Source organism: Falco naumanni, chromosome 22, assembly GCF_017639655.2.
Source record: "Falco naumanni isolate bFalNau1 chromosome 22, bFalNau1.pat, whole genome shotgun sequence".
In the NCBI taxonomy this organism is placed as follows: Eukaryota; Metazoa; Chordata; class Aves; order Falconiformes; family Falconidae; genus Falco; species Falco naumanni.
The window spans coordinates 391,316-411,099 of NC_054075.1; the positions used below are offsets into that span (position 1 = coordinate 391,316).

General features: G+C 53.2%; 1 protein-coding gene across 1 annotated transcript; it reads left to right on the forward strand.

Moving 5' to 3' along the window:
• The first annotated feature begins 7,102 nt into the window (after positions 1-7,102).
• On the forward strand, positions 7,103-8,041 carry LOC121080210 (olfactory receptor 14C36-like). The gene has a single exon (XM_040578075.1). It carries the CDS (start codon positions 7,106-7,108, stop codon positions 8,039-8,041), a length of 936 nt encoding a protein of 311 aa, XP_040434009.1. The 5' UTR covers positions 7,103-7,105.
• Positions 8,042-19,784: the final 11,743 nt, after the last annotated feature.

Below are 19,784 nucleotides of genomic sequence, written 5' to 3' on the forward strand. Positions count from 1 at the left end.
CTCATGAGTTCCAGAAATTTCACGCCTTCTATGAAATTCAAGACATTTGGAATAAGCTGACATCCTGGTTTCCTGGTTTACAGCTCTGGGTTAAGAAGTTCATCTCTAGATGCCTTTCTCCTCTTTCTCTGTGATCGCTCCAATCCATTTTACCTATGTAGCTTGTGCTTTAAGGTTCAGAGAGGAAAAGTTAGACTGTCTTTCAGTAGTGTCTGTAATTTTCCCTATGGGCAACTCTTCAGTTGTGGCAATAGACCACATGGGGATTTGCTTGAACTAACAATTATACAGCTGAGAAAGGTATTTTTTATTTATTAATTTCTATCCCACTGCCCCCCCCCCCCCCCCACACACACACACACAATAAGTAATCCCTCTTTTATTCCTGTTTACACCCTGTTATCTAAGGAAAGCAGGCAATAATTACTGCCAAGAATTTGCTATATTCAGCTGCAGAGTTGGTTGAAGAAGTCTGATGTCAAGTGATGTAAGTCTCATGGGGCTGAGGACAAAAATATTGAGGATGGAGAGATGAGGAGCAATGCTGTCCACGCGGTGTTTAGCTCCAGGGACTGATTTTCCTACCTGGCCACACCTCCTCAGGGACACTGTGCATCAATAGCAACTGGGAAAGCCTTCTATCATTTCTCCAAAGTGCTCATTACCTGCCTTCCTCTTTCACTGTACTGCTGAAACTTATCTCATCAAGTGTACAAGCCAAACTTGAAGACCAGATGTCCCTGATGGAAGAGACATGGCTCGTCAGGGCGTTCTGCCTCTTCATGAGCCCAGGGTGTCTGTGGTGCTGTGGACTTCAGGTGTTCAGAGGAGACTGAAGAAACCTCTCAAGAACACCAAGTCAGAGGCAAAGCCCACAGCCCCTGGAAGCGTTAATGGGCCCCGCTGAGGGCCATGGCTGAGAAAGCCTCCCCATGGCCTTGTTAGAGCCCATCCTGGGAGGCTGTGAGTGCAGGAAGGCAAAGGCGCTGTGCAGGCAGCTCTGCTGCTGAGCAAAGCCTTGGCTTGCTTGATGAAGCAGGAAGGCCAAGCCATGACCTGCAGCCTGTGGGAAGGTCGGTGCTGTCCCTCACACAGAGCTCAGGGCTCTTCCTGGGGACCATGGAAGGTGGGCATCCAATGCCCAGTGAAGGACAGCAATGGCACAGCAACTTCCAGCTTCCCCATGGGGCTGCAAGGAGGCAACGATGCCCCCGTGCCGTGAGGACATCATGTCTTGTCATGGCCCTCAGAGGCAGAGACAGCTGCCTCTGCCAAGGGGACACAGACCTGGGTTCTACTGGTGTGTTCCAGCCTTGCCAGTGCCCTCTGCCATCTCTATTTCAAGCTGTCCTACGTGGTTGGAGCCCTGCCCCTGTTGCCCTGCAGGCTGTAGGCACCATCTCGCTGCCCTGCCTTGCTCTCACCCCAACATTGCCATACCTTCGCTGAGGTACCTCCACTCTCACCGGCTGTTCCTTGAAACACAGAGCCATGGGCTGTTCCAGGCTCCCTCTGGCTGAGCTCTGGCACCGCAGCAGGACCCTTGCAGTGACAGTTCTTCCTCCTGACAGCCACTCTCCATTTTCAACATTACACTTTGTGAAATCTTTTCCTCTCTTGCTGTTTTTTCCCACTACCCAGGAAAGCTTTACCACCTCAGGAACTACTCTCCAAGCAGGGAACCTAACTCAATATATTTTTTTGGTGGTCTTTCCCCTCAAAAAAGTGAAGTCACCTCCGCATGGTCTTCTAAACCACATGGCTGCTGCTGCCTTTCAGCTTCTCCAGGGACATGACCAAGCCACATGACTGCTGCTGTCCTGTCATGTCCACAGGCAAAATGGAGATGACAGCCTGTACCCCAGCCCTTTTCCTGGAGAGGTCCTGTGCTGTAGCTTGGCAGAGGGACTGTCCCAGCCATGTTCCTGGTGCTGGCCTGTCACCTCCAGAGACAGAACTGGCCTCACAGGCCCCTTCACAGCCAGGCACGTCCTCCTGCATGAGGAGTTCCTGAGAATCAGCTTTCCTTCTCATAACACACCCCTCCATCACCCTCATTCTAACCCATGACCTGGCCACAGAAAAGCAGCCTTGTTTCATTCAGATTTATCAAAGGCATTTCCCACAAGCTATTTGAGTGGAGAAACATTTTTCACATGAACTTCTATAGTTGTGTTGACACACACATGATATATGGTCTTTCATATATATGGCTTTTTTTTTTTTTCATGACAGACTGACCTCTGGAGATCATTGAATCCAACCCTCCAACTGAGGCAGGGTCAGCTAGAGCAACTTGCTCAGCCACTGGTCTAGGTAGGCTTGTGATATCACAGAATCATAACAACACAGAATCATTTCATCTGAAAAAGACCTTAAAGATAATCAAATCCAACCGTTACCACAGGACGGCCAATCCCATCACTAAATCATGTCCCGAAGCACTGCATCTATGAACTTTTGAAACACCTCCAGGGGTGGTGATTCCACCAGCTCCCTGGGCAGCCTGTTCCAATGCTTGACCACCCTTGCAGTGAAGATGTTTTTGCTCATATCCAAACTAAACCTCTCCTGGTGTACCTGGGAGAAGAGACCTACCCCACCTTTCAGGTCTACAACCCAACCTTCTAGGTCTACATCAACCTTTCAGGCAGTTCTAGAGAGCAGAAAGATCCCCCCTGTGGTTCACCATCTCCACACTATACAACCCAAGTCCCTTCAGGTGCTCTTCAACTGACCAGGGCTCCAGACCCTTCCACCACCTTTGTTGCCCTTCTCTGGACATACTAAAACACCTCAACATTACTCTTGGAGTGAGGGGCCCAAAATGGAAACACAGTGTTCAAGGTGTGGCGTCAGCAGTGCCGAGTACAGGGGGTCGATAACTGCCCTGGTCCTGCTGGCCACACTGTTTCTCATACCAGACAGGATGATATTGGCCTCCTTGGCCACCCCGGCACACTGCTGGCTCATGCTCAACCATCTGTCACCCTGCACCCTCAAGGAACTTTCCCACCAGGCAGCCTGCCAGCCACTCTGCCCCAAGCCTGTAGCCTTGTGTGGGGTTGTGACCCAAGTGCAGAACTGGCACTTCTCATGGTGGAACTTCATACAATTGAACTCACTTGAAAGGTCCAACCCTTGCAGATCCCTCTGCAGAGCCTTCCTGCCCTCAAGGACATCAGCACTTCCACCCCACTTGATGTTGTATGCAAACTCACTGAGGGTGAACTCAGTCCCCTTGTCTGGGTCATTGATGAAGTTCTGAAACAGGACTGGCCCCAGCACTGAGCCCTGAGGAACACCACTCCTTATGGGCCATCGTCACCTGGATGTCACTCCATTTCCTACCCCTCTTGGGGCTTGGCTGTCCAGCCAGCTCTAACCCAGTGCGGAGAACACCCACCGAAGCCATGAGCAGCCAGTTTCTCCAGGCGAATGCAGTGGGAGGTGGAGCCAAAAGGCTTTCCTAAGGTCCAGGTAGACAGCATCCACAGCATTTCCCTCATCCACTGGGCAGGTCACCTTGTCCCAGGAGGAGATCAGATTCATCAGACAGGACCTGCCTTTCATAAACCCGTGCTGGCTGGTCCTGACCTCCTGGTTTTCCTGCGCCTCCTGTGTGATGGTGCTCAGGATGATCAGCTCCACAACCTTCCCTGGCACTAAGATCAGGTTGACAGGCCTGTAGTTATCCCGATCCTCCCTCCTACCCTTCTTGTAGGTGGGCACCACTTGACTAACATTCAGCCTTCTTGGACCTCCCCAGTTAGCCAGCACTGTTGAAAGTCACCCCTGTGGTGAGGCAATAGAGAAACACACCAATGATTTTCAAAGTGTCCCTGCATCACGGGATGTCCATTGTCAAGGACACAATCAAAAGCACCTTGTCCTTTCTGGATATAAGGTTCACCGGAACCACATGTCCTCTGGGGCTGCAGAGGCATCGCTGGCAGCAATGCCTTCTCCTGCAGCACTGCACAGTCCAGCCCTGCATGTCTCTGGTCCCAGGGACAGCATGGATTGCTCTCCTTAGGGACATCTCATTTCACCTTCACTGTGACCTCTGCCCACCACCCCAGCATGTGCTGCAGCAAAACATTTTGCTGGCGTGTGACCTTGGACACTTGGTAGCCATTATTATTTTTGTGGTTACATGTCTGAGCTTGGCCCTGGTGACACAGGTGTGTTTCAGGGTAACTGCTCTGAAATAACCTAAATCAGGGAGAGGAAGGGGAAAAGTCTTATTTAAGCAGCGTGAGGAAGCCTTAGGATCAATAACCTCACATCTTATTGGGGAATTTAGAGATCCTGTGGGTTTACATGGCAAGGGTTTGGGAGCGGTTTGGAGGTGTTTGCAGGGCTGGCAAAGGTGAGAAGAGATCAAGAGCTGACTCCATGGCCATAACAGCCACTTTCATTTGACTCCAAAATGGACCAGCCCCTGCCCAAACCTGAGCCAATAAGCAATTCTAGTGGCACCTCTGTGATACCCTATGGCAGAAAGGACAAAACACAAATGGAGAGGAGTGAGAATTATGTGAGAGAACAACCCACTGACAGTCACAGGACAGTGCAGTGACAATGCCCCTTTAGGTGTCTGCAGGTACGTTGCATCGGCATTCTAGCACAGCTGCCAGATGAGCCAACAGCTGTGATGCTCCCCTGGATCTGAGACCCTGCATCATTTGTGTCTACCTTGGTTCTAGGAGCAAAGAAACGGTGGAGTCTCATCTCCCAGGGGGAGTGAGGCAGGAGAGCAGCAGAGTGCAGGCCCCAGGTCACACACTGGCAGGCTGTGGCCTGTGCAGAAGGAGGGAACGCTCCTTCGGGCGCCCTGGAATTGCCTCACAAGTATAAACTCCCTTTTCAATGTTGGAACCGTTGGAGGCTGCTGTCCTTGCCGAGCAGGTGATCTGAGCTCTGCCACCTGCCTTGGCACTTGGTTCCCTCAGTGTCACAGCTCTGTCTGCAACAGGACGGGCTCCAGCTGCCTCTGCGTGGGCCCCTGGCTGAGGGCACTGTTGTACATCTGGGCTGAAGCCCCCCAGCTGTGGCACCAGCCCAGCTCTGCCTGGCCATAAGGCAACCTGGTACCAAGTGTCCCCGAGCCCGTGGGTGCAAAGGCTTTGCTTCAGAGCAGAGACATGGCCTTGGCAAGGGAGAGCTGAGTCTTGAGCCCTGAGACTATAAATCCAGAGTTACATGCCTACATTGTGTGAGAGTAGCTGAAGGCATCACACCCCAAAACAACACACTGGAGACCTGAGCTGCTTTCCTGTGAACTTCCTTCTGTGCTGGCTGCTGAAGGGTTAACAAAAGGTGACACTCATGCTGAAAAGTTTTTTTTCTAGTAGGAGAAATTCCACTGCTGGAAATAAGTGTCTGCAGAGCTGAGAGACAAAACATCAGTGACTGCACCATCCTGCTGCCCAGCAGGTTCCCCTGCAGCCCCAGGGACAGCTGGAGGGAGCCCAGAGGGGCAGAGGAGGGAGGCAGGGAGAGCTCAAAGGCAGACCTTGTTGGGAGGCTGCTGAGAGCTCCCTGCTGGAGAAATCTGCAGAGCCCTTGAGGCGGTAAGTGTGTGGCTGCAGGGCAATGCCTCTGCAGTTGCTAGCCGGGTCTGCAGCAGCTGGGGCACCCCCAGCCTGTGGGACCGTGTGGGAGCCTTTTGCTGTGGAGGAGGCCAGTGTGCTGCAGAGCAGGGCTTCCCTGCTGCAGCGTGGGAGGGCCAGGGCATGTGGGCTGCCTTGTGCCAGGGCCGGCTGCAGGGCTGTGAAGGTGGCTGTGCAGGCAGGGGTGCCCAGGGCTGTCCTTGCCAGCAGGGTCCCTGCAGCCGCGGGGGCTGTGTGCTGGGGCAGGGGCTCTGCCGCCTGCCAGGGAGCTTCCCATGGAGCTGCGGGGAGAAGCTGTAGGTGGAAGGTGCGAACCCTGTAAGGGCAATGTTCTCATGCTGTTGAGTGGGTGCTGCATTGGTCAGGGCTGCTTGCAGCTCCTGCTCATGCCAGGTCATTTCCAAGGCGACTTCTCATGAGCACGTTCATGGCAGGGGTTTTCTGCTGGAGTCTGTTTTTGCCTGAATCTCTGCTGCCACTTTTATCTTGCTCATCTTGGTAGGAATGGAAACTTAACTGTGCAGGTCAGAGCAGGGGCTGAGATGCTGAAAGCATCACAGGGAGGTTGATGAGGGAGCTGAGCAAGTGCCTTCCCTCCCCAGCAGGCTGCAGATGAAACCAGCATCAGCTCTCCTTTTCCCTCAGGCTTTGGGGGAGCTGTTTGTTCCTGCCTGCAGACAGAGAGCGGCTGCAGGGCAGAGCTGGCACACAGGGGCTGAGCTGGGCTCTGTGAGCGCTGGCAGGGAAGAGCCCTGGGGCCAGAGAAAGAGCTGCTGGCAGGGACAGCTGCAGGCAGCAGAGCCCTGGGCAGGGAGGGGGGGGAGATGCTGAGGGGAACCCTGATGCAGGGGAGATGGGGGCACCTCCTGGCCATGGTCTGCCGTGCAGGTGCCTTCCCTGAGCAACGCACCTCTGCTCTCCTCTCCCACCCAGCACAGCCTTTAGACCAAGGGGTCCAGACCATTAGTAAACTTCTCATCCAGCAACTGGGAAGGATCTGGAGGGACAGAGCAGATTCCCTCATTCTCCCAAAGCCACAGACAGTCCCCTTGCCTCTCAGCACTCACTCTGCTCTCCCTGAGCACAGCACAAACCCCTCCTGACCTGACTCTGGCCGTGGCCGTTGCTCAGCACGGGTGGAGCAGATGCTGACAGGCCCTTCTGCGCTGGGAGCAGTTTGGGCTGAGCCAGTGCCAGGCCAGGACTGGCCCCTGCCCCCACAGCTCCCATGAAGCCCCTGCTGCAGAGCAGGGCTCACTGCTGGGCAGCCAGCGGGCACAGCCCCTGCTCCTCACAGCACACTCGGCCAGCACTCAGCACAGCACCAGCCACGGCTCTGAAGGGAGCTCTCCCAGGAACGGGAGAGGGGGGGACATGGGGCAGCAGGGGCGCATCTAGGAGAAATGCCTTTCACTTGGCTTTACAGAAGTATTGCCTGGCTTGTCACTGGTTTTGCTCCATAAAGAGGACCCTATGGTTGGAGGCAGCAGATGTCCAACAGCAGCTCCATCACCCACTTCCTCCTCCTGCCGTTTGCAGACACGCGGGAGCTGCAGCTCTTGCACTTCTGGCTCTCCCTGGGCATCTACCTGGCTGCCGCCCTGGCCAACGGCCTCATCATCACCGCCGTAGTGTGCAACCGCCACCTGCACACCCCCATGTACTTCTTCCTCCTCAACCTCTCCCTCATTGACCTGGGCTCCATCTCCACCACTCTCCCCAAAGCCATGGCCAACTCCCTCTGGGACACCAGGGACATCTCCTACTCAGGATGTGCTGCACAGCTCTTCTTGATTGTCTTTTTCCTTTCAGCAGAGTATTTTCTCCTCACCGTCATGGCCTATGACCGCTTTGTGGCCATCTGCCAGCCCCTGCACTACGGGACCCTGCTGGGCAGCAGAGCTTGTGTCCACATGGCAGCAGCTGCCTGGGCCAGTGTGTTTCTCTATGCTGCGCTGCACACGGCCAATACACTGTCACTGCCGCTCTGCCACGGCAATGCCCTGGGACAGGTCTTCTGTGAAATCCCACAGATCCTCAAGCTCTCCTGCTCACACACCTACCTCAGGGAAGTGGGGCTAATTGTGGCTAGTGCTTGTCTAGGTGTTGGCTGTTTCATTTTCATTGTGCTGTCCTACGTGCAGATCTTCAGGGCTGTGCTGAGGATCCCCTCTGAGCAGGGACGGCACAAAGCCTTTTCCACGTGCCTCCCTCACCTGGCCGTGGTCTCCCTCTTTCTCAGCACTGGCACATTTGCCTACCTGAAGCCCCCCTCCATCTCCTCCCCATCCCTGGACCTGGTGGTGGCAGTTCTGTACTCGGTGGTGCCTCCGGCACTGAACCCCCTCATCTACAGCATGAGGAACCAGGAGCTGAAGGACGCACTGAAGAAGCTGATGCAGTCAGGTGTCTCTCAGCAGCAATGAACTGTCCGTGTCTCTTCACAAGACATTTCCAAGCAATCTCTAGAACCTCCTGTGCATTTAGCGTTCTGTATTTGACTACCCTGTTTGTCCCACAATGTCTGCATGGACTCCACCTCCTCAAAGACATGATCCCAGCCCGTGTGACCTAGAGGCCTTTGTCCAAGTGCCTGCAAGGAGCGTTCAGCTTTTCTCCTGTGTCACATCTCTGTAACAAAAGGGGGGGTTCTCACTGCCCATGTCTGGGAAGTTCCTGGGAGAGGAAAACATCAGTGTAGAGCTCAGCTGTGTGATTGTAAAGTGGGGGCACACAGCAGTATGGAGGCATACAGCAGGGGGGTCCTTGTGAAGATCCAGAGTTTATGGTGAAGGACATAAGGCACAAAATGAGTGGAACTGAGGGATTGGCTCTGTGTCGTGTTCCCTGGACACAACATGGAAGCTGCCCCACATTTCCCAAGAAGTCCTATACACTGCTCATAGCCTCTCTGTCTCGTAAACCCCACCTCCCATGAGGAACATGTGCTGCACTGTCACATCTGTCCTCATTGATGGCTCAGCGAGACCCCGTTTCATCACCACTTTTCAATATAAAGGGAGCCACCTTCCTAGTGACACTTTTTAATAGCTCTTGAAACAGTTGGCCACTCAGCCAAGGCCCTGTAAGACACCTCCAGCCAGATCATGTGCTCATGGCCGAGTTTTGACAAATTTTGAAACAGTCCATTGACAGAGTTCCCACCAACTGGCCTGGGTCCAGCACTCCACTCTTTTGGTTGAAACAATTTCTCAATGAAATCCAACTGTCTCAGCCTCTCCTTGTCCATAACATGATCCAGGTCTCAACCTCCCTTCTGGACTCTGCAGGACTTGCTCCAACCTACCAGGGTCTTCCTTGTGCTGGGAAGCCCCATTCTGGGTACAGCAGTCCTGATATGGTCCTGTGGTGGGTTAACCACGGCCAGCCCCCAGCCAGCCCCCCAGTTGTTCATCTGCTCCCCTGACTCAACAGGACAAAGGGAGAAAATAAACCAGCGATGCTCCTGGGTCAAGGTAAAGGCAGAGAGATTACTTACCGATCCCTGTCATAGCCAAAGATGTGTTGTCTTGCTAAAGATCAATTTCATTCATTGCCAGTTAAAACAGATGTTGATTGTGAGAAACAATGACCAAAACATTAAAGACCATTCCCCAGTTTCTCCCAGGGCCAAATTACTCCATTGATCCCAATTCACCTACACAAGCACACCCTGAGAGGTGCAGGGGGGACGTTAAAGAGGGTTGATGGCACAGAACACCTCTGCTGCTCCTTCCTCCTCACACTTCTGCCCTGCTCCAGCGTGAGTCCTCTCCATAGACCCCACTATCTTTGCGGTCAAGGGTATGCATCGTTCATTTCTTTCTGTCTTGCTTGTGTCCTTGAAACTCAGAGAATGACAGAGAATGTTGACATTGGAAGGGACCTCTGGAGATCACCCAGTGAAAATCCCTAGGAGAGGCACAGCCAGCTCAAGCCCGTTGTACAAGACCTTGGCTTGGTAGGTTTGGAATATGTCAAGGCATGGACATTCCATAACCACTCTTGGCAACTACCTGCAGTGGTTGATCATCCACAGTTCAAAAAGTGTTACATTGGTTCAGATGGCATGCTGCATATATTAATAAGACTCTCAGAGCCTTTTCTTTTCCAGACTGAACAGTTGTAGATCTCTCACCCTGTCTTCCTGGGACAGATGCTCCAGTCCCTTCAAGAAGCTTGGTGGCCCTCTGCAGAACTTACTTTAGTACGTCAACAACTCCCTTGCCCTGGGAAGCACAGCCCTGGTCACGGCACTCCAGATGTGGCCTCAGCAGTGCTGAGAGGAGGGGAAGGATCACCTCCCCCCATCGGCCAGCGATGCTTGTCCTAATGCAGCCCAGGGGGCTGTTGGCCTTTGCCATGAGGGTGCATCGATGGCTCCTGCTCAGCTGCTTGTCCTCTGGCACACAAAGGTCCTTCTCTGCAGAGCTGCTCTCTGGCCAGCCTGCCACCAGCAAGATAGCCCCAGGAGGGCTGGATCACGGGCTGGCCTCCCCCAGGGGCTTGCTCAGCACCAGCAGCAGCATCTTGCCCATCTTGGAGATGAGCTTCAGCTCTGGCACAGGCCACAGGGTGCTACAGAGTCACCTGGGAGAGCAAAGCCCAATCCTGCCAGGGCTGCACAGCCCAGGCCTGTTGCCCTCTGGCCTTGGCCACTGCAGCCTTTGCTCTCGTGGTGGGAACCTCCTTCATCCTTCTGCTGCCCCCTGCCACCCGCTCCAGCATCCTCTGCTGGGCAGCAAACCCCTCCCACACAAGGGCTCCCGTCCCTGGGTACCGGTGTCCGTGTGACAAGCCTGCCCTTGGCCCTGGTGCCACACCTGAGGTGCTGCAGCCCACATGGGCCCCAGAGCCCACCGCCTGGGGCACGGGCAGCAGGAGCCCCCAGTGCCACCACAGAGCTGTGACATCAGTGCCGTAAGCGCTGAGGAGGGGCAGGGCAGCTCCCATGCCTTTGGTGGTGGATGGAGACACAAGGTCTGTAGGGGAGACCTACAGGAAAGATGAGGGGAGGGGGATGCTCTGTGTGATGTCAGGGCAGCTCAGACAGATGGAGCTCTTCTAGTGGATGGGCCAAGGGGTGAGGTGGGAGCTTGTGTGTGGAACAAAGGGGAGAGCAGCCAGGGTGGCACTTTGGGGGGAATTAGTTGTGGTTTGGCCCTGTCCAGCACCCAAATGCCCAGAATCAGTTGTTCACTGACCCCTTACATGCCCAGCATGATGGGGGCGAGGATCAGAAGAAAACTCACAGGTCAGGACAAAGTTCAACAGGAGAAGCAAAAGCTTTGTGTGCAAGGAAAGCAACATGAGCAATTCGCTCACCCTTGCCATGGGCAGGCAGGGGTTCAGCCATCTCCAGAAAAGCTGCTCTTCAGCACATCTGTCAGTGACACGGGAAGACTAATGCCATGACCGCAAATGTTCTCTTTTCATCCTCCTTTCCCTGAGCTGTTATTGATGAGCACAACGTCCTGGGATATGCAATATCCCTGTGGTCATTTGGGGTCAGCTGCCCAAGCTTCTTGCGTCCCCCCAGTCTCCTTGTATTGCATGCAGAGTGTGAGAAAGAGAAGCCTTGGTGATTGCTCTGCAGCGGTGGCCAAAACACTGGTGTGTGGTCAGCGCTGCCCTAGGAAGAGACGCAAAGCACAGCACCAGAAGGGCTGCTGTGAAGAACATGCACTCCATGCCAGCCCGAGCCAGGACAGAGCGACAGGTCATACAGTCAGGGTGAGGCATGAACAATGTCTTCTTGAAATGACCTGAGGAAACCTGTGGATCACAGAGCCTGGCTCTTCTGGGGGAATCAGTCTCCTTGGTGATCACTGCACAGGTAATCCAGGATGCCAGGAGCCCAGAGGTTGTGGGCAAGTTCCCCATGACCAACAGCCCACCCAGTCTGGTACCCACCTGCACCTGGGAGTCCAAAAAGTAAGAAATCCTCAGTGATGTGAAGACCAGTGCCAGCCTTTTGTAGTGACTGTGAAGTGGTGGTGTCCCTGATGCCCAGACACGTGGGGAAGGAGAGCAGCAGAGCACAGCCCTGGGAGAGGAGGGAAGGGGAACATTACCTGCTGAGGGCACTGGCAGGTGGGATCCCATGGGGGCAGGGCCCTGAGAGCATCCCTAGGCCTTCCTGGCCCTGACCAGCCTCATGTGGGGCCTCCACCCAAAGCTTTCTCCATGGCTCCAGGAGGGCATTGATGCCAGGAGGAGATTCAGCTCCAGCGTGATCTATGCTGTGGTTCTGCAGGTCTCCAGCAAATATTTTAGACACAGCGTTGCCTGTCCATAGACCTTGTTCGTTTGGCCTTGCAGGCTCATTTTCCCTCTTGATACTAGATGAGATGTCCAAGGAAATGCCACTGTGACCCTTTAAATCCTAGGGGCTCTCTGCTTCCTTACTTCCTATCCCTTCATCAGTTGTTAGCAGGAGGAGAAGGATAAGCAGGTCAGGCTTCTGGGTGTCAGGGACAGAAAAGAAGGATCAAAAAAACCCCAAAGCTTCAGCTCCTTTCATAGAGGTATTAAATCTTTCACAGGAACCAGAAAGCACTGAGATTTCTCTGCCTCCCGCCTTTTAGCAAAGAAGTTCACACTATCCAAGTAGAGCGTTTGTTTGCATTCTGTTTACAGCTTCAGGCACCCGATGATGTGGAGGTTGGTCACTGCATTATGTCTGGCCAAGAACATTCTTATTTCCACATCTGACGATTGCACCACAATTCCAAGACTGGACTCATCTTCCTGACCACCTCCCCATTGGGACTGGCAGGTCACTAGGAGGCTCCCAAGGCCTTCCCTTGTGCGGGCTGAACAAGGCCCTTGCCCTCAGTTTTCCCTCCCAGGAAAGTGTTCCAGCCCCTGAGCCTCTCAGTAACCCTTCACTGAACTCATTCCCAGTCATACACATCTTCCTGGCTGTAATGGGTTCTCTCTGGAGCCATCCAGCAACTTCTTCCCTCCCCAGCCAACACCAAAAATTAACACAGCAGTCTACTCATGGTCTAACAAGCGATGAGTACGGGACACACAATCACTTCCCGCCCTCTCATGGCAAGGCACCTCTTCATACGCTCCAGGGCACTGCTGGCTGCCTCTGCTACCAGGTCACGGGCTGGGATTGTGTTTTGCCTTCTGTCCCCCAGCACCACCAGGGCCTTTTCTGCACAGACACTGCCCAGCCAGGCAGGTCCCAGGCCCTGCAGCTGCAGGGTGTTAGTCCATGCGAGGGAGGTGCAGGCTCTGCCCTTGGTCCGTCCTGCATCTGTGCAGCTCCTGACAGGGCGGCCACCCCACCTGCCAGGGTTCCCCTCCATGGCATCCCAAGGGCACAGGGATGGTCCTCTCAGTTTGGTGCCATCAACAGATCTCATGAGAGTTTCCTCCACTGGGTCATTTATACAGCTCTTAAACTGTAAGCAGGAGAGTCCCCTGTGCTGCCCACATTGCCCCAGTATGTCCCAGTGCCCTCCAGGTGGGGTGTGAGCCCTTCCTCACTGCTCTCTCAGCCTGACCATCCCGCTGGTGTTTTACCCATCTCTTTCTGTGTGCACCCAGAGTGTCATGGCCTCACTTGGGCAGAAGAACACTGAGGGAGACCATGGCCAGAGTTTTGCTGAAGCCGAGGGAAATGACATCCACTGTGGAGCTCCTCACGCACAACTGCAGGCTGTCAGGTTGGCGAGGCAGGATTTACCCTTGGAAAATCACCTGGACAGTTACCCGCTCAGGTGCCAGAAATGTCACCCAAGGGGACTCTAACTGGTGGCACGCCCCTCACCAGGGGGGGTTGTGCAGCCTGTGGTTCCCCGAGCTGCACTTACGGACTCCTTCCAAGACAGTTGTAACACTTCCTTGTCCTTTCTCACAAGTGACCTCTGCCAATTCAAGGAACTTTCAAAAGCGATACCTCAAGGAAACACTGATTTTATACCAGAACTTCACCATCATTATTACAGTTATACCACGCCCTTATTTTCTCTCATCTTTAACATATTTGCACCTGAGCAGGGGACAGTGACGACTTCTGAAGTCATCTTTTCAGCAGACTGTCTCAGCAAAGGCTCTTTCAGTTATTCACCAGTTTTCTTCTCCCTTTATTCTTTGGACTTACAGGTACCTCTCACCTGTGCTGCTGTTTTTACTTCAGGAAGGAAAAACTTGCGTGTCTTCCTGCAGCCAAACTGTCTCCTTACCCAACTCTTCCCTTGTGTTTAGATCTATATTTCCGTATCTAGCACCTAAAAGATTTCTCATGAGAGTGTCCCTTGCAGAAAGGCACATCATCAGAGACAGCTTGGACATGGCATCTGCTTGTGGAGGGTGTTGGCTCATTTATGACACTTGATCATTCTTCACACTGCTTGCAGATTTGAAAAATTGTTCTGCAGCTGTGTGCCGCCAGTCCTCTAAGGCAAACAGGTGGGGATGGTGCAAAGGAGCTGCAGCACCCACCTGCAGAATTGAGGCGAGAAGTGTGATGTAAGGAGAAGGGATGTGAGTCCCAGGGGACAATGCGAAAAAGAGTGGTCTTGGGGACATTCAGAGCAAGGTTGTCCATCCTGTGTCAGACCTCAAGGGACTGTGTTTCCTACCAGTCCAGACCTCCTGAGGAGACCCTCTGCATCATTATCACTTGGAGATTGCTGCTAGAACCTCCTCTCTAACCTAAAAAGTAGCAAAATGTAACGTATGAAATAAAAATTAATTATTTTCAAGTGCACTTTGAAATCTCCTTTATCTACATGAATGGAACAGGTCCAATTACCTACACATGTCTTGAAGACTTGAAGGAAATGCCAAAAAGGCAAATACCTCATTAGGGCATTGGGGGCTCCTTCCATGATCCTGAGCTACTGAGAGCAGGCTGAACCAACCACTGAAGGAATGTAAGTCAGAAGCAACACTGAAAATACCTTCAAACATTGATGGGTCCCGCTGAGGGCCATTGCTGACAAAGCGTCCCCATGGACTCGTTAGAGTAGCTAATTAGAGGCCAGACCTGCAGGTAGGCAAAGGCACTGTGTCGGTGGCTGTAATGCTGCAATACACATTTGGATTTTTTTTGTGAAGCAGAAGGACCAAGCCCTGACCCCCAAGCTCTTGGAGGGCAGAACAGAAGACCCTCCAAATCAAGTTTCGTGTCACAGGCATTGGTGGCAGAGGCAGCTGCCAGTGCCAGGGGGACAGAGGCCTCAGCCCCCAGTTGGGCCATTCAGCCTTGCTGCAGCCCTGGGCCATCTCCACTGCAAGTTGCCCTACACTGTCCATGTGGCACCTCTTTCCACTCTGGGGGTTGGACTCTTCCTTGCTTTCCTACCCAGCCCTCACACCCACATTTCTCTGCCTTTTCTGAAGTTTCTCCCCTCATCCCTGCTTGTTCCTTGAAACTCAAAGCCATGGGACGATCCAGGCTGCCTCTGGGTGAACTCTGGCATCAGAGGGCAACCCTCCGAGGGACATTTCTTTTTCCTCACATCCAATCTTACCCTTCCAAGCAGCACTTTGTGGAGGTTTTCTCTTCCTGTCCCTATCAGGAATCACTCTCTTATCTCTGACATCCCCCTTCAAGCAGGTGCATGCTATTACTGTGGTGCCCTGAGGCTTCACTTTGCCAGTCTCAAGGAATCCAGGACCTTCAGTCTGGTTCCACAGGCTCCATCCAGGCAGGTATCCTCCACAGCCTCTCCAGTTTTTCCCCATTCCTCCAGAATGAGAAACCTCAAAGTCCAGGCAAAGATAATCTGGATGTGGCCACAACAGTGCTGTGTCAAGGGGGATGGTGCTGAGTCAAGGGGGATGATCAGTCCCTCTTCTAAGTGGCCACCTATGGTGAAAACCTGCAAAGAATCACCAAAGGAGGACAGACAATGGCCAGGGAGGAAAGGGAAAGGAGGGGAGGGCTGCTTGCGTGGGAGGATACAAGGGTGGTCAAGGAGAAGCAGTTGTGCGTGGGAAAGGAGGGAAAAAGGTCGGAAAGGGTGAAGAATAGGAATCCATAGGAAGCAGCCAAGCAGCCCTGCATCTGAGCAGCAAAGCTTGGAGTGGGAAAAGAACGTCGCAGGTCATCTGACCAACTTTCTGTTAGGCTTCAACCACCACTGGAAACCTGAGTGGTTTCCCTGCCATCATGAAGGCAAGATCCATGGTGGATGGAGATCCAGAATCATTCATGCTGGGAGGAACCTCTGCAGGTGTCCAGGCCAACGTGTTGCTCACAGCAGGATCAGCTATGGGGTCAGAGCAGGTAGCTCAGGCCTTCCTTCAAGTGGGGCTTGAAAAGCTCCAAGGATGGACATGGCACAGGCTCTGTGGGACATCTGCTCCACTGCTTGACTGTCTTCATGGGGAAGGACATTGTCTTCCCTTGCTTCAGCTGATGCCCATTGGCCCTCATCCTCCCATCATGCACAACAGGCAAGAACCTGGCTGCCTTTTCCTGCTGATATGGCCCAAGAAGACATGGGAGGGCTGTTATTAGGTGTCCCCAAAGCCTCCTCTTCTCCTGGCTTTGCACCTTTCAAATAAGGCCCATGGCATCCTGTCCTGCATTAGGAAGAGCACTGCCCAAGGGTTGGTGGAGGTGATCTTTCCTCTCTACTCAGCCCTGATACAATTTCTCTTGCTGACTTCCCTCAGCGTTTGCTGCTCTCTTCTACACCTGTTCTTGTCCAGGATGACCTGAGCTGGGAAGGTTCTTTGTTATACCCAGACCGAGATAAAGACACAAACAAGGTCAATAGCCATTAATAAAGGAAGTTTACTGAGCACTTACATAAAAACAAACATTCATGTTTTATGGTAATAAATGGCAATAGGGAAGAGAGGGAAAGATTGGGAAGAAAGAAATCTAGCAATCAGTCAGGATAGAGTGGCAAGAGAGTGCCACCACCATTGATGCAGCAGCTTCAGCTGGTCCATAGCCTCCATTCACATGGCTGATGGGGATCTCCGGATCCCCAGTTATTGTTTGGTAGCACAGTTTTTTCTAGGGTGTTCAGGGGGGTTGTTCCCGAGACATTGGCATGTACCGCATTCCTCCGTGGGGTACAGGTGGTTACTGCACAGGTAGTGGTTATTGTCCATGTCTAGGCACATCCCTTACAGCGACGTGGCCTTCCCTTGACCCCAGGCAAAATCTTATATCAGGCAGCTATTTGCACAGTATCTGTTCACAATTGTTTAAGCCTCGCAGAGCTCATCACAAATGTAAACAAGCTTTGAAAAAACAGCTGCTGCTTTTCCCCGGCAGGCTGCAGGCACCCATCTGGCTTCCCCACCTTGCTCTCACCCTGCCCTTGCCACACATGCACTGATGTCTGCCCATCCTCACACGCTGTTCCTGCAAACACACAGACATGGACTGATCTCACACTCCTTCTGGACAACGTCTCCCACCACAGCACAAGCCCTTGAGTGACATTTCCTCCTCCTGACCTCCAGTCTCCACTTTCCCAGCTGCACTGGGTGGCAGTGCTTCTCCCTCCTGCTCTTCCCTACCTCCAAGGAAAGCTCCACCACCTGGGAAACCACCCTTCAGGCGGGCATCCTGACCCATCACCCTCCTGGTGGCCTTTCCCCTGACCATGCCACAGCCTCACCGCGCTCTTCCAAGGCTGCGAGCCTTTCAGCTTCTCGCATAGGCACGAGCAAGCAGTGTGCCTGCTGCTGTGCTGCCATGTTCTCAGGCAGCAGCGACGTGACAAGCAAGAAAGAAGCCCCTCGGTGGAGTGAGCCCAGGTCCTTAGGCAGAGGGGATCTCACAGCCCACGTGCCACCCAGGGGCCTTCTGCTGGCCTGCCCGAGACACGGGCAGATGGAGCTTAACAGCACGTGTCCCAGCCATGAGTCAGGGGCTGCCCTACGCGCTGTCTCAGGCAGAGGTGACCTCACCGCCCCTTTCCCAGGCACATTGCTGCTGTTGGGCTGTCCCCTCCGCAGGCAGAACTGGCCTCACTGCCCCCGTCACAGCCATTGGCTTCCTGCTGGAATGTGAGTCCCTGGGACACAACTGACCACAAGCGACGAGGGTCCCCCTTGGAGACTCGGCCAAGTCACGACAATCACACCAATACGGCTACATGCTGTGCTCACTTTATTAAACAAACAGGTCATATTTATAACTTAAACCAACCGCTCACCTGACTTTACACACAGGTCTCTGGCCACGTGGGGTCCGTGTCGCTGACTGGTGGGCATGCTGCAGGCGCCTGATCAGAGTGTGCCAATGAGAGTGTGTTGATTCCACGGTTCCCAGGAATACCTCCGCACCATTTAAAATTACTCTGCAGCTTTAACTAAGAGGCCTGGGTTGTCCAACCCAGACAATGTCAACATATGCCCTCAGTCCTTTAAAGATCCTTCTACACTAGTACAGTTATTTTCTGTCCCAGGGTGAAATTCCTGGCTTCTTCAATGTTTATGATCACTGCTGCTATTGCTCTCAGACAGCTGGGCCAGCCTTTGCTCACTCAATCCAGCTGCTTGGAGAAGTAAGCTACTGGTCTCTTGTCTGGCCCTATTTGTTGAGCCCAGGCCCCTAAGGCCATCCCCTGCCTTTCATGGGAGAAACAAGCAAAAAGGCTTCGTTGCATTGGGTAAGCCCAACACGGGAGCCTCCTGGAGCTTCAGCTGCAGCAGATTAAAGGCCTTATTTGCTTCGGGGTTCCAGGCTGTGTTGCCGTTAGGAGTCTTTAGCAGGTTATGCAACGGCTTTGCAATCAATCCATACTGATAGATCCACAAAGGACACCAACCTATCATGCCCAGAAAGGCTCGCAGTTCTCTCACCGTCTGTGGTCTGGGCATCTGGCAGATGGCTTCTATCCTTGCTGTTCCACAGGAACGTTGACCACCAAAACTTCATATCCCAGGTACATCACTTTCTCTTGCACCAGCTGTGCCTTCTGTTGAGAGACTTGATAGCCGCTTAAACCCAGAATGTTGAAAAGAGAGACTGTCCATTGGGCACATCCTTCCTTTGTTTCAGTTGCTATTAGCAGACCATCTGCATACTGTAGAAGAACAGCATCTCTCAGTGGCTGCTGCCATAGCTCTAATTCTGTAGCTAACTGATTACCGAATAAAGTGGGGCTGTTTTTTAAACCCTTGAGGTAACACTGTCCTGCACAGAGCAGGCTCAGACCACACGACTCAGGCCCTTACGCAAACACACTTTGGTCTCTTTCTGGAAAAGACCCAGCGCACAATCTGTGGGAAATGGCTTCCAGGACTTGGCTATCGTCGTGCTGGAAGGCTTACTCATGTTGGGCCCTCTGGCCCTCTCTTGTTTCAACCTATTGCCTCTAGTCCTTGTGCCTTGCACCATGGTGAAGAGCCTGACTGCGTCTTCCTGGGACCACTGTCATGCTGCTGCATGTTCCCCCAAGACCTTCCTTTCTCCTGCCTGCACAAGCCCAGCTGTCTCAGCTTCTTCTCCTGTTGCAAGTGCTCCCCCTGTGGCCACCATGACGGGCCTCCACTGAAATGAGTCCAGTTTATCAATGTCTCTACTATTCTGGATCCATATATTCTGGATCTATTGTATCACGTGCTGAGCAGAGGGGGATAATCACTTCCACTGTCTCTGCTCATTCTCAAACAGCCAGGGATGCTTTTGGCTGCCTTTGCTGATGGCACATGCTTTGCCTGATGACACCCAAGGGTCACCAGAACCTTTCCCACACAGCTGCTACCCAGCCATGCAGACCCCAGCCTCTGTCATTGCAGGGGCTTGGTTCACTCTGCAGACAGGACTTGGGATTATCCTTTATTGGATACCACGAGGTTGCTTTTAGCACATCCCTGTAACCCATTTATGTCCTTAAGGATGGCAACCTTGCCTTCCAGTGTGGTGTCTGCTGTTTTGATTGTGGTGTCTTACATAAATGCTATAAAAAAATCATCCGCTCATCCCCTCCAGGTTCAACAGGGCAGATGGCAGGGCAGACCCCAGCAGGACCCTGCCAGCTGGAGGCCTCCAAGCAGAGGACGAGGCACTGCTCATGTATTTCAGAGATGGACGATCCACCTGATTTTCTACCCCTCTGCTTCTCTACCCATGCAGGCCACAAGATCCTAATGTGGGCACTAGAATATTGTGGATGAGGGTTTGTAAGTTTTGCTGCCTTCCACTGAAAGACGAGCACTGCTCTGTGTCAGACC